Genomic DNA, 19,917 nt, shown 5'->3' on the forward strand with positions numbered 1-19,917 from the left:
TTCCGTCCAAACATAAAAGTTTTATCTGAAAGTAGTGTTGCGCTAATGCCATTCTTTGGCCCCGATACAGATACGATACCAGGCTGTGCAGTATGTGTCGATACCGATACCATTTGTTGACGTGTGTGTGCTTATATAAAGAACTGCATACTACTCGGATGTAAAATAATTGCCATCATAGCTTTGTCAAGCTGCTGCCTACCTTTGTGAAGCAGGAAAAAGACTAATACAAAGTGAATCCAGTAGAACTTTTTATTGCATACCTGGAATGGGTGACAATAGTTGAATAAACTTTTGGCTCTCACAATGGTATCGGTGCACTATTTGTTGGTACTCGCCGATACAGATACCACCATTTTAGTGCTGGATCAGGACCCTGCCCGATACTGGTATCAGTATCGGTGCAAAACTAATTGAACGAGCAATAAAAAAAGCTGATTCACTGATTACTCATGTTTGGTGAGAAGTGAAAGTAACAGCGTTTTCATTTAAAATCTTTTGAAGTATTGTGTCTTCCTGCATTTACTTTAAAACTTGACTAAACCTAGGACCTATTTTTTTCTTTTTTTTTTGCACAAAAAATGCCTTTATCTCTAGATTTTGATATAGTGATGTCCCAATCGGATATCAGGCTAAAAAATATATATGTATTTATAATGATATCGGATTATGTCATCGTGCACTTCAAATCTCATGTCATGCAGTGCAAAGAGGTCCAGTTTAAGGGAGCCTCTGCTTTTGAAATGAAAGTTCATAAAACATCAACCAAGAAACTCTTTGATTAATAAAGAAAGACATTTCTCTGTTTTGGATAAATAAATAAAAATTAGTTGAGACAATGTTCATTTCTGAAGTTAGACAGAATAACGGAGTATGCAGGTTATATTTTTCATGGTACAAATGGTTCATTCTATTCCATAACATGAAAGCTTCTTTGGTAACATATGTTAAGATTTTGTATGATTCAGATTATATTAAGATATTTAGTTGCACAAAAAGAAGTAGATTAAGAAAAATAATCATTTATTCCAGCAGCCACATAATCTCTAAGAGAATAGTACCATCCAGCTGTTTATTGCTCTTTATTAAGTTTTAAGTCAGAGGAGGGGGACAGTAATTACTGCCTGTTTATTTTTTGTCTGGTATCCACTTCTGAGTTAATCTTAGCATCCTTATGTACAACCCTATGATGAGTCTCATCCAGTTTTCTGGCAGAATATGCTAGATTTATTTAAGTTGTCCTGGTATTTTAAATTTGTTGTAATGACCTGCACTTTAACAAAGCCCTGGTGTCTTTGGAAGGGAAAGGGGCCGATAACATCACAGCTCCTCCACCATACCAGGCTTTAAGTTTATTGTTGACAGTCCCACCTAATATTTTTGTTGCAGTTTTCAAAACGTGTCTGTTAATAATTTTTTTTTTATTTCGCTGGCAAGCCCTGCAAACAAATACCTGTCATGTAGATGGAATCCGATGATCGTCACGGGAACTCGGTGACCCCATCATGCCACTGTGCGATGCAGTTCTCTTACTGCTTGGAATTTACCGTCCTGCCACTAAGTTGAGCAAGATAAACTTGACTCTTCATGCAGCCTTTGTTGTTACTGTTCCACATGGTTTAAACTTTGCAGTTGTCATTCTGTCTTTAGATGCCCTGATTTGCCTTACATGAAAGATCTGTTCTTTTGATTCTCCCATCTTGTAGAGCAGCTAAGACAAATCAGCCTTGTTGTCATTTAATATTTCTGCCCCAGGAAGCAGGAAGTCGTTTATGATAATAATAACTACACCAAAGTCAAGTTATAATATAGATCATAAATGTTAAAACAGATTCAGTTACATTTATTTTATAGGAATCATTGTAATCAGTAATTATGAGACTTGATTTTGTTAAAAACATTTCCTGGTGTTTTCTTTCCCACCTGAATATTTAGATACTGAAATGAAATGTTCTATTTATCTAAAATTGTCTGTGAGGTCATTCTTCTGCTTTAACAAAAAAAATAAACAAATTGTAAGGCCTTTTACACACTTTTTCAATGAGGAATCCTTATATATTCCAGGTGCTGTACTTATTTAATATAACATAGGCAATTATGTCATTTTTATGTCCTTTGTGAACTCAACTTTGTAAAAAAAATGTAAACGATTTTTATTGATAAATGTTTGATTTATCTGTATCTATATTTTTAGGTTACTAAAGGCAGACTCCCTTGAAATCCTCCTTGCTGCTTCTCCACCATGAGTGGCTCAAAGCCGGACATCCTGTGGTCTCCTCACCACCCGGACCGATATGTCATCTGTGACTCTGAGCTGGGCTTGTACAGCATCGGGCCTGTGGGCAGCACAGAAACCAAGCCTGGCACTCTTCCTCTCTCTGAGGAAACTGCTGCTACATTACTAGCCATAAACTCTGACACTCCTTATATGAAGTGTGTGGCCTGGTACCCCAAACATGAGCCTGAGTGTTTACTGGCTGTGGGACAAGCTAACGGAAGGGTTGTGCTCACCAGTTTGGGCCAGAACCACAACTCCACATGTAAAGAGTTGGTTGGGAAAGAGTTTGTCCCCAAACATGCTCGTCAGTGCAACACTTTAGCCTGGAACCCTGTGGACAGCAACCTACTGGCTGCTGGGTTGGACAAGCACCGCGCAGACTTCTCTGTTCTTATATGGGACATCAGCAGTAAATTGGCCCCTGAAACCGTCGTAGCAGCTGAGAAAATCCGTCTGTCCTCTGTCGATATGGACACCAGCAGTGTAGTGACTAAGCCACTGTACGAATTAGGCCAAAATGATGCCTGCCTGTCCCTCTGCTGGCTGCTCCGAGACCCAAAGCTGCTCTTAGCTGGGATGCACAGAAACCTGGCAATATTTGACCTGAGGAACACAAGCCAGAAAACCTTTGTGAACACTAAGGCCATCCAGGGGGTGACGGTTGATCCACACTTTCCCGACCGTGTTGCCTCCTTCTTTGAGGGGCAGGTAGCCATTTGGGACCTGAGGAAGTTTGAGAAACCTGTGCTCACGCTCACAGAGCAGCCAAAACCTCTGATTAAGGTACGCTCAGGCAAAGTTCAACAGCTAACATCAAACTGTATAAACAAAATTGAACAAGTCAGAGTAAACGTAACAAAGGTAAAAGGTCCAGTACAAGAATAGCAATTTCCCTTAGCTGAGGTTTTAAAAAGAGCTTTGGACTGGGGGGTCGCAAGTTAAAAAGTAAGGCGTGTTTAAACCAAATAATTAAAGTGGTCATGATAAATGCATATTTATTGTGTAAAGCACTTATACATAGATTAAGAGAACATATTTTCTTTTGATGTTCTTGGTTTGCAATCATGCGCTTTGTGTTAATGCTTGTAAATTATACTGGTGGTCAAAGCCATGAAGTCAGTATTATTTTAAAGCTTAAAGGCTGAAAAGAACCTGCTGTTTGTCGTGGCCACAGGCTTAATGAAAGTGGAGGAACCACGTTATACCACATAGTGACGCATTGTGTGTCATTATTTAGTTTGGAAAAATAAAAGAGCAGTAATACAATGAAAAGGGATGAGGATGTAGAATTATCATGCATAATGTGACCATAGTGTCTGAACGAGTTTGTTTTTCTAGACTTATAAAATTGACAAAGAATCAGTTTATCTTTTTTACTAATTGCTTATTTTGTATTCTGAAAAAGAAAGCCAGAAGCTGTTGTATATCTGTTTGCTAATACTCTCTTGGTTGAGGCTAGGAGGTGGAGATTTATAGAACACCATTTGAGGAGTTTTGGGTGGAGCATTTTTGCAGATAAAGATGGTTTTTCATCTTAAAATGCATAATATTTATATTTTTTTGTCTATTACTGCTCTGACTGGATTTTTTTTAACAGAGGGCATGTTTTAGAGTCTGTATGCGCCAGTTAATGAGTATTTGATTACCATTAATTGCAGATAACAAACAGATTGAAGTTAACATTGGTTACTTAAAATTGGCCTAGTTGTACATATTCGACTTAGGATTGTCTTTAAAAAACTGACTAACTTTGGCCAGTACTGATTTTTAAGCAGATATGTAGTGTTTTCCTTATCATGTTTGTTTTTTAGGATATTTCATTCTTTTGATCCCAGTTTTTCCTTTTCTTATTCTCAGGTGGCGTGGTGTCCGACTCGCACCGGCCTCCTGGCGACCTTGACACGTGACAGCAACATAATTCGCCTATATGACATGCAGCACACCCCCACTCCTATCGGCGATGAGACTGAGCCCACAATCATCGAAAGGAGCGTGCAGCCCTGTGAAAGCCAGATAGGCAGCTTTGCCTGGCACCCCTCCTCACAAAACCGCATGGTGGTGGTCTCTGCAGCCAACCGGGTGATGACCGACTTCACCGTGTTTGAACGCATCTCTTTGGCCTGGAGCTCCACCGCTTCGCTCATGTGGGCCTGTGGCCGACACTTATACAACTGTGTGGAGGACTCAGCTGAAAGTGCAGGAAATGCAATCGATAAAGACATCGCCACTAAGATGAGGGAAAGAGCTCAGTCCAGGTACGGACACGATACTGTCCAGGTATGGAGGAACCACCAGCTGGCCGGAGGGAATGATCCCCAGCTCAGGTCTTTATGGTTTGACCTGTCCTATATCCTTTCAATATAAATACATTTGAATCATGGATGTGACTGTTTTTAAGGTCCCATATAATGAAAAATTAACATTTGAAACATTTTTTAACAGTCACGGGTGTATGAGGTTCATAAAAGACCACCAAAAAACCCTTTCCCTTCTCTCAGTGCCTTTCTCCTCTTCTTAGCTAATGTGTGCTTAAAATGCTCCGTTTAAAAAATCCTTCCCCTTATGATGTCAGAAGGGGAAATAAGTAGTCCAGAGCTGTCTTTAGTAGCCCATTGATTTCATCTAATTCTTTATTCCACACTCCTGGTCTATCTTTACAAACTCTGTCTGGTTGTCATGGTTGCGGGTTGTGGGGGCGTGGACATGGAAGTCAAAACAGCTTTTTCAGAGGAGGGCTGAAAAGATTTTTGGTAAAGGACGAGAGGTATTTTTCTGCACAAACGGCATAAACATGGTTTGGGGCTCTCATTGTTCATATTTTTTATTTTTAAATGCAGATTAATGTGGGACCTTTAAGATGCAGAGTGAATACCAAAGAACCTTTTTAAAAAAAAAAAAAGTTAAAATCATGTTTGCTCAAGTAGGTAAATTCAACGGTTTTTAAGCCTTTTTTTTCCCCAAGTTAAAATCTGATGTACTAAGATTATTAGAAATCCTGCTTAAAAAATACATGAAAAACTTATTTTGATTTCAGGTAATTGCTTCTCAGTATTTATTCCTGATACTTGTTCTGGAATCTCAAAAAAGATTGCCAAAAAGTATGATAAAACTAGTTTTTCACGTTTCTAAACGTTTGTTTGATCATTTTTCTTGTGTTCAGTAAAAATGAGCAAATACTTCATAAAGGAAATTAAAATGCATTGCAAATTTATTCTAATTTTTTTTTTTTTTGAAAAACAAAAGAAATACAGTTTTGTCATTAGTGCATCACTGGGGAAAATGTGATCAGTTCCAGATATTATTAGTTTTTTTTCCAGAGTTGCCACTTATCGAACTTCTTTATGAATTTATGATTCCTATGTAAATGTCACATATGAAACAGTGTGCAGAAGACATGGAGCTAAAATTGCAAGGAAACAAACAGTCTGTGGTTTGTTCGGGCATTAAGAACATTGTCAAGACAAGTTCAGGTAAGAAAACAAACCCTGAAATCGAATCATTCAGCTGTTTTCTCAGTGTCATTGAAGTTTGTGTTTTCCCGATACCTGAAGGCACCACAGAGACCCGCAGGTGTTGGAGCGGCTCGGACCGGCAGACACACGTAACCCGCTTTCACAGTGAGGAGCGCAGCCTCGCCCTCAGGCTGTGTGGCTGGATCAGCCGGGGGCCCGACATCGACGTGGAGACTTTCCTGCGCTCGCTGGAGCAGGAATGTGAGTGGGAGCGAGCTGCTGCCATCGCTCTCTTCAACCTGGATATCCGCCGTGCCATCCAGATCCTCAACAAGGGAGCCATTACTGAAAAAGGTGAGTAAAGGCTGAATACCTCAAGAGAAACCCAAAGAGGTTTCCATTTTCACTCTGTAGGATAAATAGTTTTTTTTTTCCTAATTGAATCCTAAATTCAATATTTGTTTTATTCAATTTTTATATTTTTGCCTTATTAAACGCGTAACAAAGGTCCTCCAGCAGGGAGATGGAAAACTCTCTCATCAAATACTCAGATTTATTTCTATTTCAAGACAGTAGATGGCGATACATTCAGCTTTAACAAAAAACAATAAAACCTGTTAAACTGTTTCGTATAATTAACATTTTCAATTTAAAAATAAAGAAAAATAAAACAAATAAAGAAATATATTTGATGCCTATACTCAAGAAAATCCTTTTTTGTTTTTAAAACTGCTTAAATCTGCTTTATTTGATATGTTTTTGATATTATATGTTTTTGATAGGGTTTATTCAGTTGTAATTTGGGAAATGGTTTAGTTAAAATGCAACAAAAGAACAGCTCCTCTGCTCCATCCAGCCATCTAGCTATAAATGGACCCAAAGATATTTATCTTATCTAATAGGATTCAGTTTTTCATATGAAGGCTTTACTATACTCTTAGCTCACCTGATGCATGTTCAGCTATTCTGGGAATGTTGTTTGGAACGTTCAGGAATACGTTCATGGAAATTTTTGACTGTTCTTCTAGGAGTGCATTCATGAGGTCAGGCACTGATGTTGGCTTGCCTCACAGTTTCTTCTCTAAATCCACCCACACAAAACTCTAATCTATATGGATGGATCTTATCTCATACACTGGTACCCAGTCATGTTGAAGCTGGAAGACCCCATCTCTAAACTGCCACACAGTCTGTCTAAGGTCTGGATGTTCTGCAGCCGCTCACTCAAACTGTGAGGTCAAATCCAGAATCTGAAAAATAACAAACAGTTAAAACAGGTACATTTAATGGAAGGACTTATTTCACAACCTGCTGGCTGGAATTCGCTGATCCCCCTGACGGCGAGGCAGTCTGCAACACCTACCTGTCGCCATGAAAGGGATTGCGACACCTGATTTTAACGACTCGAAGGGCTCACACGGTACTTTTAACGATGTGGTTTATCCTGATGAGCTGTGGTGTTACCTTTTTAGAGTAAAAATATGTAAAAAAAAATTCTCTTTTTTACTGCCTGGAATTAATGACGCATTTACCTTTGTGTTTCCATTGGAGTATTATTACCTCCACTAATGATCAGGTCTTAGGTAAAGAATTTTATATCAAACTGCACACACCACAATAATATAAACAAACATATTTTGCCGGCAGGTTTGAACTGTTTCATTGGAGTGATCATAGGGTTCTGCATCAGCAGTGCTGTGTCTCTCCCTACCAGCTCCCAGATCAGCTTCTCTAATTGGTTGATGTGGCACGTCAAGCAGCAACAGCTCAATTTTTCCAACTCCAGGAGCTGCTGCTTCTGAGACGCATCATGCACGTCAGATGCTCAGAAGCCCATGAGGCACTGCTTCGCCTGCTCTGATGCGTCATGATGAGCTGCTCCTGCTGCTCGAAACGCACTGCAGGACCTTTTGATGCGCCGTGATGCACGTCAACCACAGACTTTGCATGTATACCAGCTGCTTCTGCTGCTCCAGCAGTGTGCGGTCTGAACGTAGCACGCTATCCCTTTAAATAAAAGATAAAATAACAGTTTTAGCAGAAGTAAGAAGAAGCTAAGATGTTCTTTCTTTTGGTTTTAGTCTGCCCAGTATAGAAGATGGATGCATGGATGTTTTTGACTTCCAGTTTATGAGGCGGATGCTTAAGTTAATCGTCGCATGTGTTTTTTTTTTTTTTTTTTTGATTGATCATGGAGATATCACTTGTAGGTTTGGGTGATTGGATGAATTTAATGAGTAAAGATGCTTTTTTTGAGTCACCGATCACTCTTTACTGATTTGACTGGTGTAAGTTTAGGAAATAAAATGGCCTTTTACCCAACTGTATTTCCCTAGAAGAATAGAAACAGCTGTAGGCGCCTGGGGCTGCCTTGCAGGAAGACATGTAACACAGCAATGTACAAATTTAGTTCAAAAGAGTTTTTTTCCCCGAGAAGTATTTTTTAGACTCATTGTTTAGATTTAGAAGAACCATCTTGGGCATTACTCATTGAACTCAGTGTAATGTTTTGTATTGAATGCATTGTATACTGGATTTGTCATTTATATAACAAATATTCTTTCCAAAGTCCATGTTAGTGTTATATAAATGTTGTTGTTAATAACCAGTGAAAAAACATCTGCTGAACCCTGCAACAAAGCAGCCAGTGTCTCCAAATGTGCTATGAATACTGGCTGTAAATAAGGTCAGACACCAAGCAGTGTTAGAATTTACTCCAATAAAGTTTATAGTGGTTATAATGCAAAGAACTGTAACATGTTGCTCCTGGGATCGTATTTTTTTTCCAGAGAATAGTGATTCAAGGATAAAGGAAACTAGGGAGAGCAGTCTGCTGTTTACACAAGTGTGACAAGGAAAAAATTCACTAATGTAGGTCAAGCATTTCTCTGCTGTTTTCTGAGTGCTTCCTGTGCATGACTGATAGAGTCATTCATTAGATAAGGTGTGTCAACAGAGACATGTCAGCTTGAACCGTTGCTTTATTTCAAACGGAATGTGTTGATTCCTCTGCACATATCTGGACACAATTAAGAGGAAATATGATTAAGTTAAGTATTTTCCAACCAAATAAACAACTCAGTCATTGTCAAAGCATAAGTCAACTACAGATTAGAGCTTTTTTTCAAAACAGTTTATTATTATTATTAGTTTTGCTTGGTTAAAATATGAGTTTTCTATTTTAAGTGCAGATGAATACATGATTTTTTTATATCTATGTGGTTTAGTTTTTCTTTTTCTTATTTATGACTCAAGTGAAAGGTCTTCCTAGCCCTTTATTATAACATTTTAAAGCTCTTTTGTGAACAGCTTCATGTTTCATTGAGCTGTGTGTCTGAGCCTCAATCTGCACACAGAACATTAACCTGACTCGCCAGATGGATTTGCTGCGCATATCCATCTGGAAACCTTCCGTAGAAGTAATTTTGGGAAGGGGCGAAAATACTGGTTAGCTGATTGGCCTATGTTGGTGATAGACGGGCCAAATAAACCAATCAGATCAACGAAGCATATGACGTACTAACAGAGCGACGACGAAGAGGAGCCAATTGATAGATCAAACTTTTGCCGAAACCAGTCGGGAGAAGAGCAAAAACATCTTTTCCTCTGAGAAAAGCCTCCAGAGCAGTGTTTTGCTCTTCTTTCAGTGAAGAAATACTCTGTCATTCCGATAAAACTTGCTCGATAGCCACGCTAACGCTAGTTTCATCGGCTGAAGCCGCCATGTTCTTTAGACTGAACTGTCGCGCTTCTCGTTGCGTCACACCTCAACCCGACCGGCTCCAAATTTTCTTTAATGGAGAGTCTCCAGACTGATTAGCGAGTGAAATCTTGAAAGCTCGCGAGATCAGGATGGTCTCACGAGGCTAACAGAACATCAGTTCAACTCTAAAAATGATAAAGGATCTAAGTAGTTTATATGACAGGCCATAGGATTGAAAGTTAGTTTTTTTCCTCATACAGATAAATGTAAGTCCTGCACACACATTTCAAAAGAACCTTCTTTATTAAATAATGCAGCCACATTCAGTTTATTATTTAAATATCATTAAAAGTTCTTCCTCCAAACAAAGATTAAGGATTTCTAAAAAAAAAAGAATTAGGTACACAAACCTCTGTCATCTACTTAGTATCAGACATACACATGCCAGCTCTAAAATGGTTAAATTCCCTCTTCTAATATTTAGTTTGATGTCTCCAGGCTAGTTGGAGATGTCAGACGAACTGCACACCTTTTAGAGCCATCAGCAGATTCTGGGTGGATGCTGGTTGGAATTTTAACTGCTCTTCTTGAGACAAGTAATTTATTTGAACTGGTTTGCTTTCAGCCTCGGGCCAAGCTGTTAAACATAGTCCATCAAATTTCAAGGTCAGGCTGTTGAAAAGGCCTTTTAGGGAGCTTATTGTTACACTCCAGCATTTTATCCACAACCAGGCTGGATGTGTGTGGCGCAGGTTTCAGGAGTTCGTCACGCAGTTGGAGAGTCGCCGGTGCAAAGCCCACTTCCAGTCATCTCAGTCAGGCCTTGAGCAAGAGACTTCTCCTGCTTTACATACTGATGGTGGTCAGATGGCCCAGTGGTGACTCTGTACGCCAGCCGTGCTTCTGTTATTGAGCCAAAGGGCTGCCATTGCTTAAATATACCTCGCCATCATCAGCGTCTAAATGTGTGAATGGATGGAAGGCTGAATGTTGGCCCGGTCTAGACAAAGCTGGGATTGAGTATATGTGCAAAGCTTCTTTATTGGTTCGTTCCATCATGAAGAATCAGCCTTAAAACAAACAATAACTTCAGCAAACTTTAGTGTAGCAGTTCTTTTTTAGAATTCGTGATTTACAAACTATTGTATTTATTTGGGATATTAAACTTTTTACTGGCTGCTCCTCTTTGCAGGTCTCATGTTTTTCTCTCTTCTGCATTTATTCTATTTATCCTACTTCTACCTTTTTCACTAGTGTGACAGCACTAGTCTGCCACCAACTGGTGTGGCATAAGTATAATCACACCTATTACTGCTTTGTCAGCTTTAGGCAGATTCCTCTTTACACTTAAAGGAGATAGGTACACGTTTAACTCCTTACAGTCAGTTAGTGCTACAGTTGGCTCACCTGTTCTCGTTTCATACTGTTTGTCAGCCAGTTTCCAGATCCACCTGACTTACCTTTCCAGATGGAAAGTGTTTACCGTCGCTTGGCTTCTGAGACCCTTTGCTTCCTTAAATGAGCACCAATTCTCAAAATCTAAATAGATGTTCAACATAGTTTTACTTCTTTCTTGGCTTTTTGGCTTGAATCTGAGAAAAGTAACGCCAAAAAAGGAAACTTTTCCCATAGCTACTAGGATCTGGTAGCACCTGAGCTCACATGACTTCAAACAGCTCCGGGGGGCTGGTGCTTAACTGCGGCAGTCTACAGGCAAGAGTCGTGTCCACCCTGGACAGGTTGCCAGTCTGTTGCAAGGCAACACAGAGACACACAAAGACACACACTCACGGCTAAGGACAATTTTGAGAAACCAGTTAACATAAGAGTCAAGTTTTTGGACTGTGTGAGGAAGCTGGAGTACCTGGAGAGAACCCAAGCTTTCACAGGGAGAACATGCAAACTCCATGCAGAAAGACCCTGAGCCAGAGATTGAACCCAGAACCTTCTTACTGCAAGGCAACACCGCTATCCATTGCGCCACCATGCGGCCCAACACTTATATTCCTTTTGGTGCAAAATCATTTATATCATAACCAGAAGTAAATACACAAAATCTACCAAACAATTATTTATAAGCTAAATCTTTTTCAGTGAAATTGATTGTTTTATTCTGCACTGCTCGACTTTCTGTAGATGTATTCTTTAAAAAATGTAATCATATTAATTAAAAGATTTTAACCATGTCCTTTAGGCTTTTTCTGTGTTACTTCTTGATTTGTTTTCATGTAGCTGTAGTGTAAAGCACTTTGGAGTCCTCTGACTTAAAAAAGGCCCATTAAGTATTAGTTATTTACTCACAAGAAGCTCCTGCTGTAAAATGACCATCTTTAAAAGTGACTAAAATTTGTAGTTACCAAGTTTCCATTCCAAAAAAAGTGGATTGTTTTTTGTTTTTTTTTACCTTTTTTTGGAATGAATTAGGAGTTCTTGCTTTTAAAACTGTTGAGGACTTTTTACCCAAAGCTGGAACAGAAAAGAATCAAACTTATCATTAAGAGCTTTAGAAACAGATGGTAATTAATCTCTGAATGGATCTTCTGACTGATTCTCCTCTCAAACTGCAGGCAGTGGATGAATCTTCTTCTCTGTTCTTTTTCTACAGGTGACCTGAACCTGAATGTTGTGGCCATGGCTCTGTCAGGCTACACTGATGAGAAGTCCTCCCTGTGGAGGGAGATGTGCAGCTCTCTGAGGCTCCAGCTGAAGAATCCCTACCTCTGCATCATGTTTGCCTTCCTCACCAGTGAACCTGGAGCCTATGATGGCGTGCTGGTAATAAATACCCCACTGTCATGGACCTTTAAAGCCAGTTTGTGAAGAAAAAACCCAATAATGATAACAATGGACCTTTTGTTCAGATTTTTTTTAAAGAAAAGTTTATTTATGCTGAAGATGAATAAACTGAAGTATTACATCACTGGTTTTATGTGGAAAAGCCGCAGGTGCAAAGGAAGAGCAGTGTTTACCATTTTCATCATCAGTTTTATAGATCATAAAACTGTTGTGTAAAGGAGAAACCTGTGGGCCAGGCCAAAATCCATGTTTGTTTTCCCTTTTAGTTTATCAGTCCAATTTTCCCTCAAACCTGTTCTTGGTAAAAACTAATCAGAAGACCCAGTGAGTCATCAAGCCATGCTGGTTTTTAGAACTGACTTGGTTTGGCTTTATTTTTATGTTTATTTAAATCTGAATCTGGAGAAGGCTAAGAATTTGAAATATGTTAAAATCCAAGTACATCTAAAGTTCAGTTAAAGAAACATCATCATCATCATTGTTTCTGTTTCAGTATGAGAGCAATGTTGCTGTCCGGGACCGAGTCGCCTTTGCCTGCATGTTTCTCAACGATGTTCAGGTAATTACAGAGGGAATCTTTCTGCCGCATATTTCTACAGATAGCCTGTCAAGACTATTATATGAGTTTGTGTCTGCCTTTGAATCTTCCTGTTGCAGCTGCCACGTTACATCGACAAACTAACCAATGAAATGAAGGAGGCTGGGAACCTGGAGGGAATCCTGCTGACCGGACTCACTAAAGATGGCGTAGATCTTATGGAGAGCTATGTGGACCGAACCGGGGATGTGCAGACCGCAAGCTTCTGCATGCTCAAGGTACTCAGCTGAATTATGTAGCTTCCTGGATGGGGAGCAAAACACCTTGAAACTTGGAAAACAAAGTCCAGTGTTTTTTGTTTTTTTTGTAACTTATTTGGAAAGTCTGTAGAGTTTTCCGTTACTGCAGTTACTGTTGGAGTCTTTAGGGGTTCATCTCAACCAGCTTTGCTAATTCAAAAGCTTCTTGCTGAAAAAAAGTCTTGCAAAGATTTTTTTATTTTTTATTTTTGTCTTGGTTCTGGGTTTTACTAGACCATTTACTCCTGGAGCCCCTACTCTAAGAAAAATTTAAAACAGCTGCATGGGTTTAGGTGTGTACTTTAAATGGCCCTTTCTAACGCTTAAACATACACTGATTAAAAGAACAACACGTTTTTATACCAACGTAAACATGCAATTAGTTCTGGATAACCAAATATTTCCTGACTTTCTTTTTCATAATTACATTTTTACCATAATTTCCTCTGATCTTTAACATATCAGCCTCCGGTATACACACAGTCTGCATCAGACATGATTAGTATGCTAGGTATGCAGCCAAGCCAAACCTTTTTCTGAAACTCATCAGTCTTCATGTTGTTTATGCTCCCATGTTCTTAAAGTCTGAATCATACAGAAAGATTTTAAAATGTTCTTTTTTGACCCTTTATACGACACTCAGTGAAATACTTTGAAAATATAAATTTCAAGCCAACAGTGTTGTTGGAATCCAGGACAAGACTTTATAACCTTTTTAACAAAAAAAAGAATATGGATATTTTGATGGTAAAAATAAACGTCAATGTAATAACAGGAAACGCCAACTTGCCTTAACATAGTGAGAAAAATAACAAAAGTGCTTCTATAAGAAATTCATGAAAAACACCCTTGAGAGTGAAAGAAAAACGAAAAGATATTTTTTGTTTCGTACAAAATAACCTTAGAGGCATTAATGCTGATACTGGCACTTACATTTTTTATTTTATAAACCTAAATATAATTGTTTACTAGGCTTATTATATGTTTGACTTTACTTTTTAACTTTATGCTTTTACCTTTTTTTTCTTGACTTGTTAACTTTTTTTTCAACTTAGTTTACAGTATGTAATATATCATTCCAGGGCTCATCTAATTGGTCAAATGCCAAAATAGGATGTACAGGCATTTAGTGGTATCTTTGCTGAATGGCTGGATGGGGGGGGGTTCCATTTGTACGGGGTATGCAAGTGATCCAAAACGGTAACTTGTCCTATAAAGGGTTCAATAGACCCCAAAGATGACTGTTAAATATAGCAGATAGAATATTTTCACTCCTACAGTGTGTGCACAACACACCACACACGAAAAAGGTTTTAATTAGACAAGCTCAGTTGTAAGATGAGAAATCTCCCAAAAACTCTTCAGATCTAATGAATTCGTTGAGCAATGGACAGAAAAGGTGTTGGTAATAAAAGTGAGGGGCAGGGGCACTGCTTGCTTACTGGTGAGTTGTTGTTTTTTCCCCTGGGAAACACTTTCTGATTGGCTACACGTCACATTCCACAGGCTGCGTCCTTCTGTGTACTTGGGGAAACAACACACTCTGAAGTATCAGGACAAAACAATCCATCATGTTGGATTTCTCCAAATTACACTGCGAGCCGTCCTGGTGTCCTTTTAATCAGAGCAGATAACTTAACACACAGAGCAGGATTATTTTATAAGGTTATCCTTAAAACATCCACATAATCTGTGCCTTTCAGAATTAGATCAATAAAATCGGCATCATTATCTTGCCATGTGAGGTCAGCATTAAAAACCTCAGTTCACAGAACATCTGGATTTAGAATATTACTTAATTCTGTGCATTTTATTTCCATCACACAGAGTATGACCAGAATACAGAAAGTGGCCATTGGATGAAAAAAAAAATCCCCCTGCAACAGTGAAATAAATATACATTATTGTTACTTTTCTGTGTAACCAGGACTTACAATGACTTAAGATTTCAGTGAACTTATAACAAAGTTCAGAATGACCCAGTGCAAAAACGAATCTAAAAATAAGTAAACATTTCTTAAAACTAGGTGTTTGTTTGTATTACTTCATTCTAACAGATAAAGGGATGATCTGCCAATTGGATTAGTATATTTGCTTTAGAATAGAAAATAATTATATATTATGGACTTGAAATAAGATAAAAAGTTGTTTTTTTTCCTAACTTTAAATGGAAATAACTGTTCCATTGGGGAGTATCTGTCTGCTTAAATCAAGGGAAAATACACATATTTTTAAGACAAATTAGCCTACTTAGATTTTATTTTTTGGTACATTGAAATAAGTAGTAAATTACAGTAGCATTACATCTATATTCCGGACAGACCTCTGACTTTTCTCTTTGGATCTTCCCTCCTGGTAATATAAAAGAGATGTAAGACTCATAGTAAATGTAAAAAAAAAAATAAATAGATATGTTACCTAAATTTTGTGTGTAAACTAAACCTGTATTTCTACATATTTTAATAAATTCACAAGATAAATCAAGGGGCCGTTTAATTAATTTAGTTTTCTTGTTATAACAAGTCCTGCAGCCTGTACCGACAGGAGCTCGGTTTAGAGTGTCGGCTGCATGAGAACTGCCTTTCCCTGCGTGAATGCTCTCATATATGAAGGTGAAGAGGTTTTTCATAAATTATCACTTTTATCAGGGTTCACCTGGCGATGTGTTGAAAGACCCCAGAGTCCAGTGCTGGATCGAAAACTATCGCAACCTGCTGGACGCATGGAGGTTCTGGCACAAACGGGCTGAATTCGACATCCTCAGAGGCAAGCTGGACCCCAGCTCCAAACCACTAGCTCAGGTAACGATGCTCATCACCTGGCCTGTGTTTCACACCATGTTACCATTACAGTTGTTTTATCTGCTGCTCATCATTTGATCTCATCCAAATAAAAAAAAAAGTCCAGGCAGCTGCTGAGCCTGCAGTCGTTGGGTTTTACCTTCGCTGCGGCCAGGTTCTTATCAGCCTAGTGCTGTGTTTGTTCTTGGCAGGTGTTTGTGAGCTGTAACTTCTGTGGAAAGTCCATCTCCTACAGCTGCTCGGCAATGCCTCATCAGGGTCGAGGGTTCAGCCAGTACGGGGTCAGCGGCTCCCCCACTAAATCTAAAGTCACCAGCTGTCCTGGCTGCCGGAAACCGCTGCCACGCTGCGCCCTCTGCCTCATGAATATGGGCACACCAGTTACCAACTGCTCAGGTACAGAGGATTAGTAAACGACATGCAATTACTGCCGATAAATAAATAATTAACATCGACCAGCATTTAAAACCTGTTTTCACCTGAACATTTGTTGCTGTGATATCAGTTCTACCAGCTCTGAGAGTCGGATTTGACCTCAGGATGAATGTTTTTTTTGCAGGAACAGGAAAGTCTGATGAGAAAATGGACTTAACAAGGGAGAACAAACTCGCCCAGTTTAACAACTGGTTCACCTGGTGTCATAACTGTCGACATGGCGGCCATGCAGGTCACATGCTGAGCTGGTTCAGGTAGGGGAGATTTTTCTAATCAGTTTGATCTAATGGTTTGTATCACATACTGACCTCTCTCTCTAAGCTGTAGTGCACATTAGAGATGTACTGTGAACGCAGCTGAGCTCTGCTGTTTTTTCCCGTTTTTTTCCTTTCTTTATTAATCCTGTTCTGTGACTAGTTGGTTGGAAACTCAGAAATACAGTTTTATCACCACACCTAAGCTCTAGGTCATGTGGAAACATGTCAGTTTGGTTCATTCAGCCACTCAGAGAGAAGAAAATTCGTTTTTAAAAACACAGTCTAAACTTTATTTACAGGTTTTCAAGAAAATACTAAATTAAATCAGTATTGGTGGTCAAGGCTATAGGGAAACTAAACTTTAGAAATAAACTTTAAAAGTTTGATCTGAGCATCTGTCACTTTTCCTGACATTTTACCAAATGTAATGGAAAAAAATCTTTTTTTTTCAATTTATTTATTGATCACATTTATGTTTATAGAACATTAGTTTAGTTTTACTAAAGCATTGATACAAATAGAAAGAAATGAAGTAACAATTACTGTGAGTCTCTTATGTTAAACTAATTTTATTCTGTTTTGCATCTTTTTTTTCTCTTTTCTCTTTTTCTTTTTCTTCCACAAGCCTTTAATTTGAGATCAAACTAAATGAGTTTTCAGGTTTTAGGTTTTATGAGGTTACAGTTTGTACTTTAACTAGGCCATTTCTCTGCCCTTCTAAACAAGGCCACATCCTCATGCATGTGCTACCATGTTTTACTGTTGCCAGGAGGTGTCTTTGCTGTGATGTTTTTAGGGTTTTCTCCTAATTTGGTCCTTGACATTACGGCTAAAGATCTCTTTTTTAAATTTGTCTTTGATGTCCAGGAGTCTTGTTGGCAACTTTCCTCATTTAACTCATGCTGCCATTTCCTTGTTTGGTTCTTCCAGCAACTCCTCTAACAAGCCATCCTTGTTCAGTTTTTTTTTTCCACTAATTTCCCAGCCTTAAATTCTAAGTAAGATCCAATATATATTTTTTCCATGTTTACTGATCGTTGCCCAATCTAAATTTTGACTCCAAATGAAGTGGAAATAGTCTTATAATCCCTCCCAGAATTATGCACAGCAGCAGCTGCTTTGCTGAAGTCACCGCTGATGTCTTCCCATCCTGGCATGGTGTCGATTAACACCTGCAGGCCTCGGAGCTTCAGAGATTTAAACAAGTTATGAACAAAATCATTTTCCTATTCTGTCCTGATGCTTCAAACTCTCAAATTCAAAAAACATGAAGTTTCTTTTTTGCCATTGAAATGTATAATCTGAAGCTGGTGAATCTTTGGATATCTAGTAACCAGTTTTTTTTTTTTTTTTTTTTTTTTTTTTTTTTTTTTTTTAAGTTCAAGAATTACGTTGTTTCTTTAGCTTGCTTAAAACAGTCTGTATGTTTTACAGAGACCACACAGAGTGCCCGGTGTCAGCCTGTGCATGTAAATGCATGCAGCTGGACACCACAGGAAACCTTGTGCCTGCGGACAGCAGCTAAACGGGACATGCGTGTTGGAAACTGAAGCCTAACACAAACCGGGAGCCAACTGGTGCAGGCTAACTGCTGCGACTCCACACCAGCTACTGGGCAGCTTCAACAACGTCCCTCTCCGAAGTGGCTGCTTGGATAGAAAGATATACTGCTAAATAATAGTCTAGGGAATGTTATCTAATACCAGAGCTCTATATGAAGAAGGGAATCAAAGTGTGGCGTAATAATTTGACTAACTATGTTAAAGGCAGAAAGGGAGCGGAAACTAATTTACTGCTCTACTAATAAGAATCACTCTCAGGAGAAGTTGAAGAGGACATAATGTTATTAGCCTCAACCAGATTAACCTGAATCAGGATGCAGTTTTATTTCCAGAGATCCAGTCAGATATCTGGTTTAGGAGATGTGATCAAATGTGCCATCATTTCTTAGGTTTGTTTTGTTGTGTTTCGGTCCATATTTAATGTGCGACGGGCAAAATCTTCACATACCTCAATAAAGTTTTATTCAGGGTTCGATGACAATGATAACAACCTCCTACTCTCCTCATCTGGCTTTGTGAAGGAGGGGCTTCCAGTCTGAAAGGTTTGCCTTAGAGGGCGGGTTGGGTGGGGGGGGGATTAGAGGAGCTGCGAAGGGACAGAGAGGAGGAAGAGGAGGGTGCGCCTTTATTCACCAGCTTACTGCAGGCCTGTGGCCTATGAAAGAAGCTCGCCAGAAAACGGCAGCTGCTCGGCACCCTGACAAGACCCTCCAGATTGTTTCCCTCATAAAGAACCTCAGCTGCCGGAACACTATTGACTCAAAAAAGAAAACTAGAGAACAGACACCCTGAGCCCTGTACAGCTACTCCCCTCCCTCCTACAACCTCCAGACCAACACACTGCCCTTTCTTTCTTTCTGTACTCAGATGCCCAAATTGCACCCAAAATCTATGCATACCACACATGAATCCAAGGATGGGTGCCATCTGTGGGGTAGCTGTCGTCTGCAAACCACAATGGAAATGGTATTTATGTCTTTCTTCGCCACCTTCTCTGCACAGTCTCTAACCCAGGGACTTATTGTAAATAGGGCAGCCATCCCAATAGCTGGCTAACTCACTTAGTCATGGAGTGTTGAGGAGGAGTTGGGAGGGGGCAGAGCAGCTACTGTAGGCAGCCTTTTCAAAGGATCTTCATCTTGGAACGGGGCAGACAAATTGGTGAGCCATGTAGCGTCCTGGAAAACACAGTGGCTGGAATTTCTTTTTTTCTTTTTGACAGTTTCTTCTGTTCTGCTTTTTAAATAAACCTCTGCTGACAAATTGAAGTATTGTTGGATGTATATGTTTTCCTTGTTTCTATGGTTTATTTTAAAGTAGATTTCATAGACACAGATGGCGTGGGTTTGTTTTTCTGCCCTGAACTTACAGATGCTTGGCCAAGTCTAGTATGGAGACTTTATAGAACTTAAGCTTCCACTCCACTTCAGGAGATAAGCAGGGACTTCACTCCAAGAAATTAACATAAGTCCTTAGTTGAAAAAGAGGCTATTACCTTAACTGTCCAACTAAAAGCTGACCTTACAATCTGACACAAACCATCAATTACAGTACTTTGCAAAAGCTTTAAACCAGCTCTTGCTTCTTTGTTTTAAGATCCCACAGATAATCTTTCAAACATTTTCTGTTCCATTGTACCTGAAAGAACAAAATATCTGCATGAAATAATAAAAAAAAATAAAAATAGAGCATGAGGTCAAAGGATAAAGCTATCAGGCCTAAAAGTAATCTAAATCATCTTGCAAATGTTTTTTCAAAGCAAACACCAGTTTATAGCTATTTTATTGAGATCCTAT

The 19,917-nt window shown here is 39.1% G+C and overlaps 1 protein-coding gene across 1 annotated transcript in view; it reads left to right on the forward strand.

Moving 5' to 3' along the window:
- mios (missing oocyte, meiosis regulator, homolog (Drosophila)) overlaps positions 1 to 19,394 on the forward strand; it is a 20,491-nt gene extending 1,097 nt beyond the window's left edge. Inside the window, exons 2-12 of the mRNA XM_015400810.1 lie at positions 2,195 to 3,061; positions 4,136 to 4,625; positions 5,650 to 5,748; positions 5,830 to 6,084; positions 12,039 to 12,208; positions 12,723 to 12,788; positions 12,887 to 13,045; positions 15,715 to 15,867; positions 16,059 to 16,263; positions 16,427 to 16,556; positions 17,994 to 19,394. Of these exons, the coding sequence (XP_015256296.1) occupies positions 2,243 to 3,061; positions 4,136 to 4,625; positions 5,650 to 5,748; positions 5,830 to 6,084; positions 12,039 to 12,208; positions 12,723 to 12,788; positions 12,887 to 13,045; positions 15,715 to 15,867; positions 16,059 to 16,263; positions 16,427 to 16,556; positions 17,994 to 18,084 (2,637 nt within the window). The 5' untranslated portion in view covers positions 2,195 to 2,242 and the 3' untranslated portion in view covers positions 18,085 to 19,394. The remainder of the gene's footprint in view (positions 1 to 2,194; positions 3,062 to 4,135; positions 4,626 to 5,649; positions 5,749 to 5,829; positions 6,085 to 12,038; positions 12,209 to 12,722; positions 12,789 to 12,886; positions 13,046 to 15,714; positions 15,868 to 16,058; positions 16,264 to 16,426; positions 16,557 to 17,993) is intronic.
- Positions 19,395 to 19,917: the final 523 nt, after the last annotated feature.

Source organism: Cyprinodon variegatus, unplaced genomic scaffold, assembly GCF_000732505.1.
Source record: "Cyprinodon variegatus isolate N-32 unplaced genomic scaffold, C_variegatus-1.0 Scaffold1148, whole genome shotgun sequence".
In the NCBI taxonomy this organism is placed as follows: domain Eukaryota; kingdom Metazoa; phylum Chordata; class Actinopteri; order Cyprinodontiformes; family Cyprinodontidae; genus Cyprinodon; species Cyprinodon variegatus.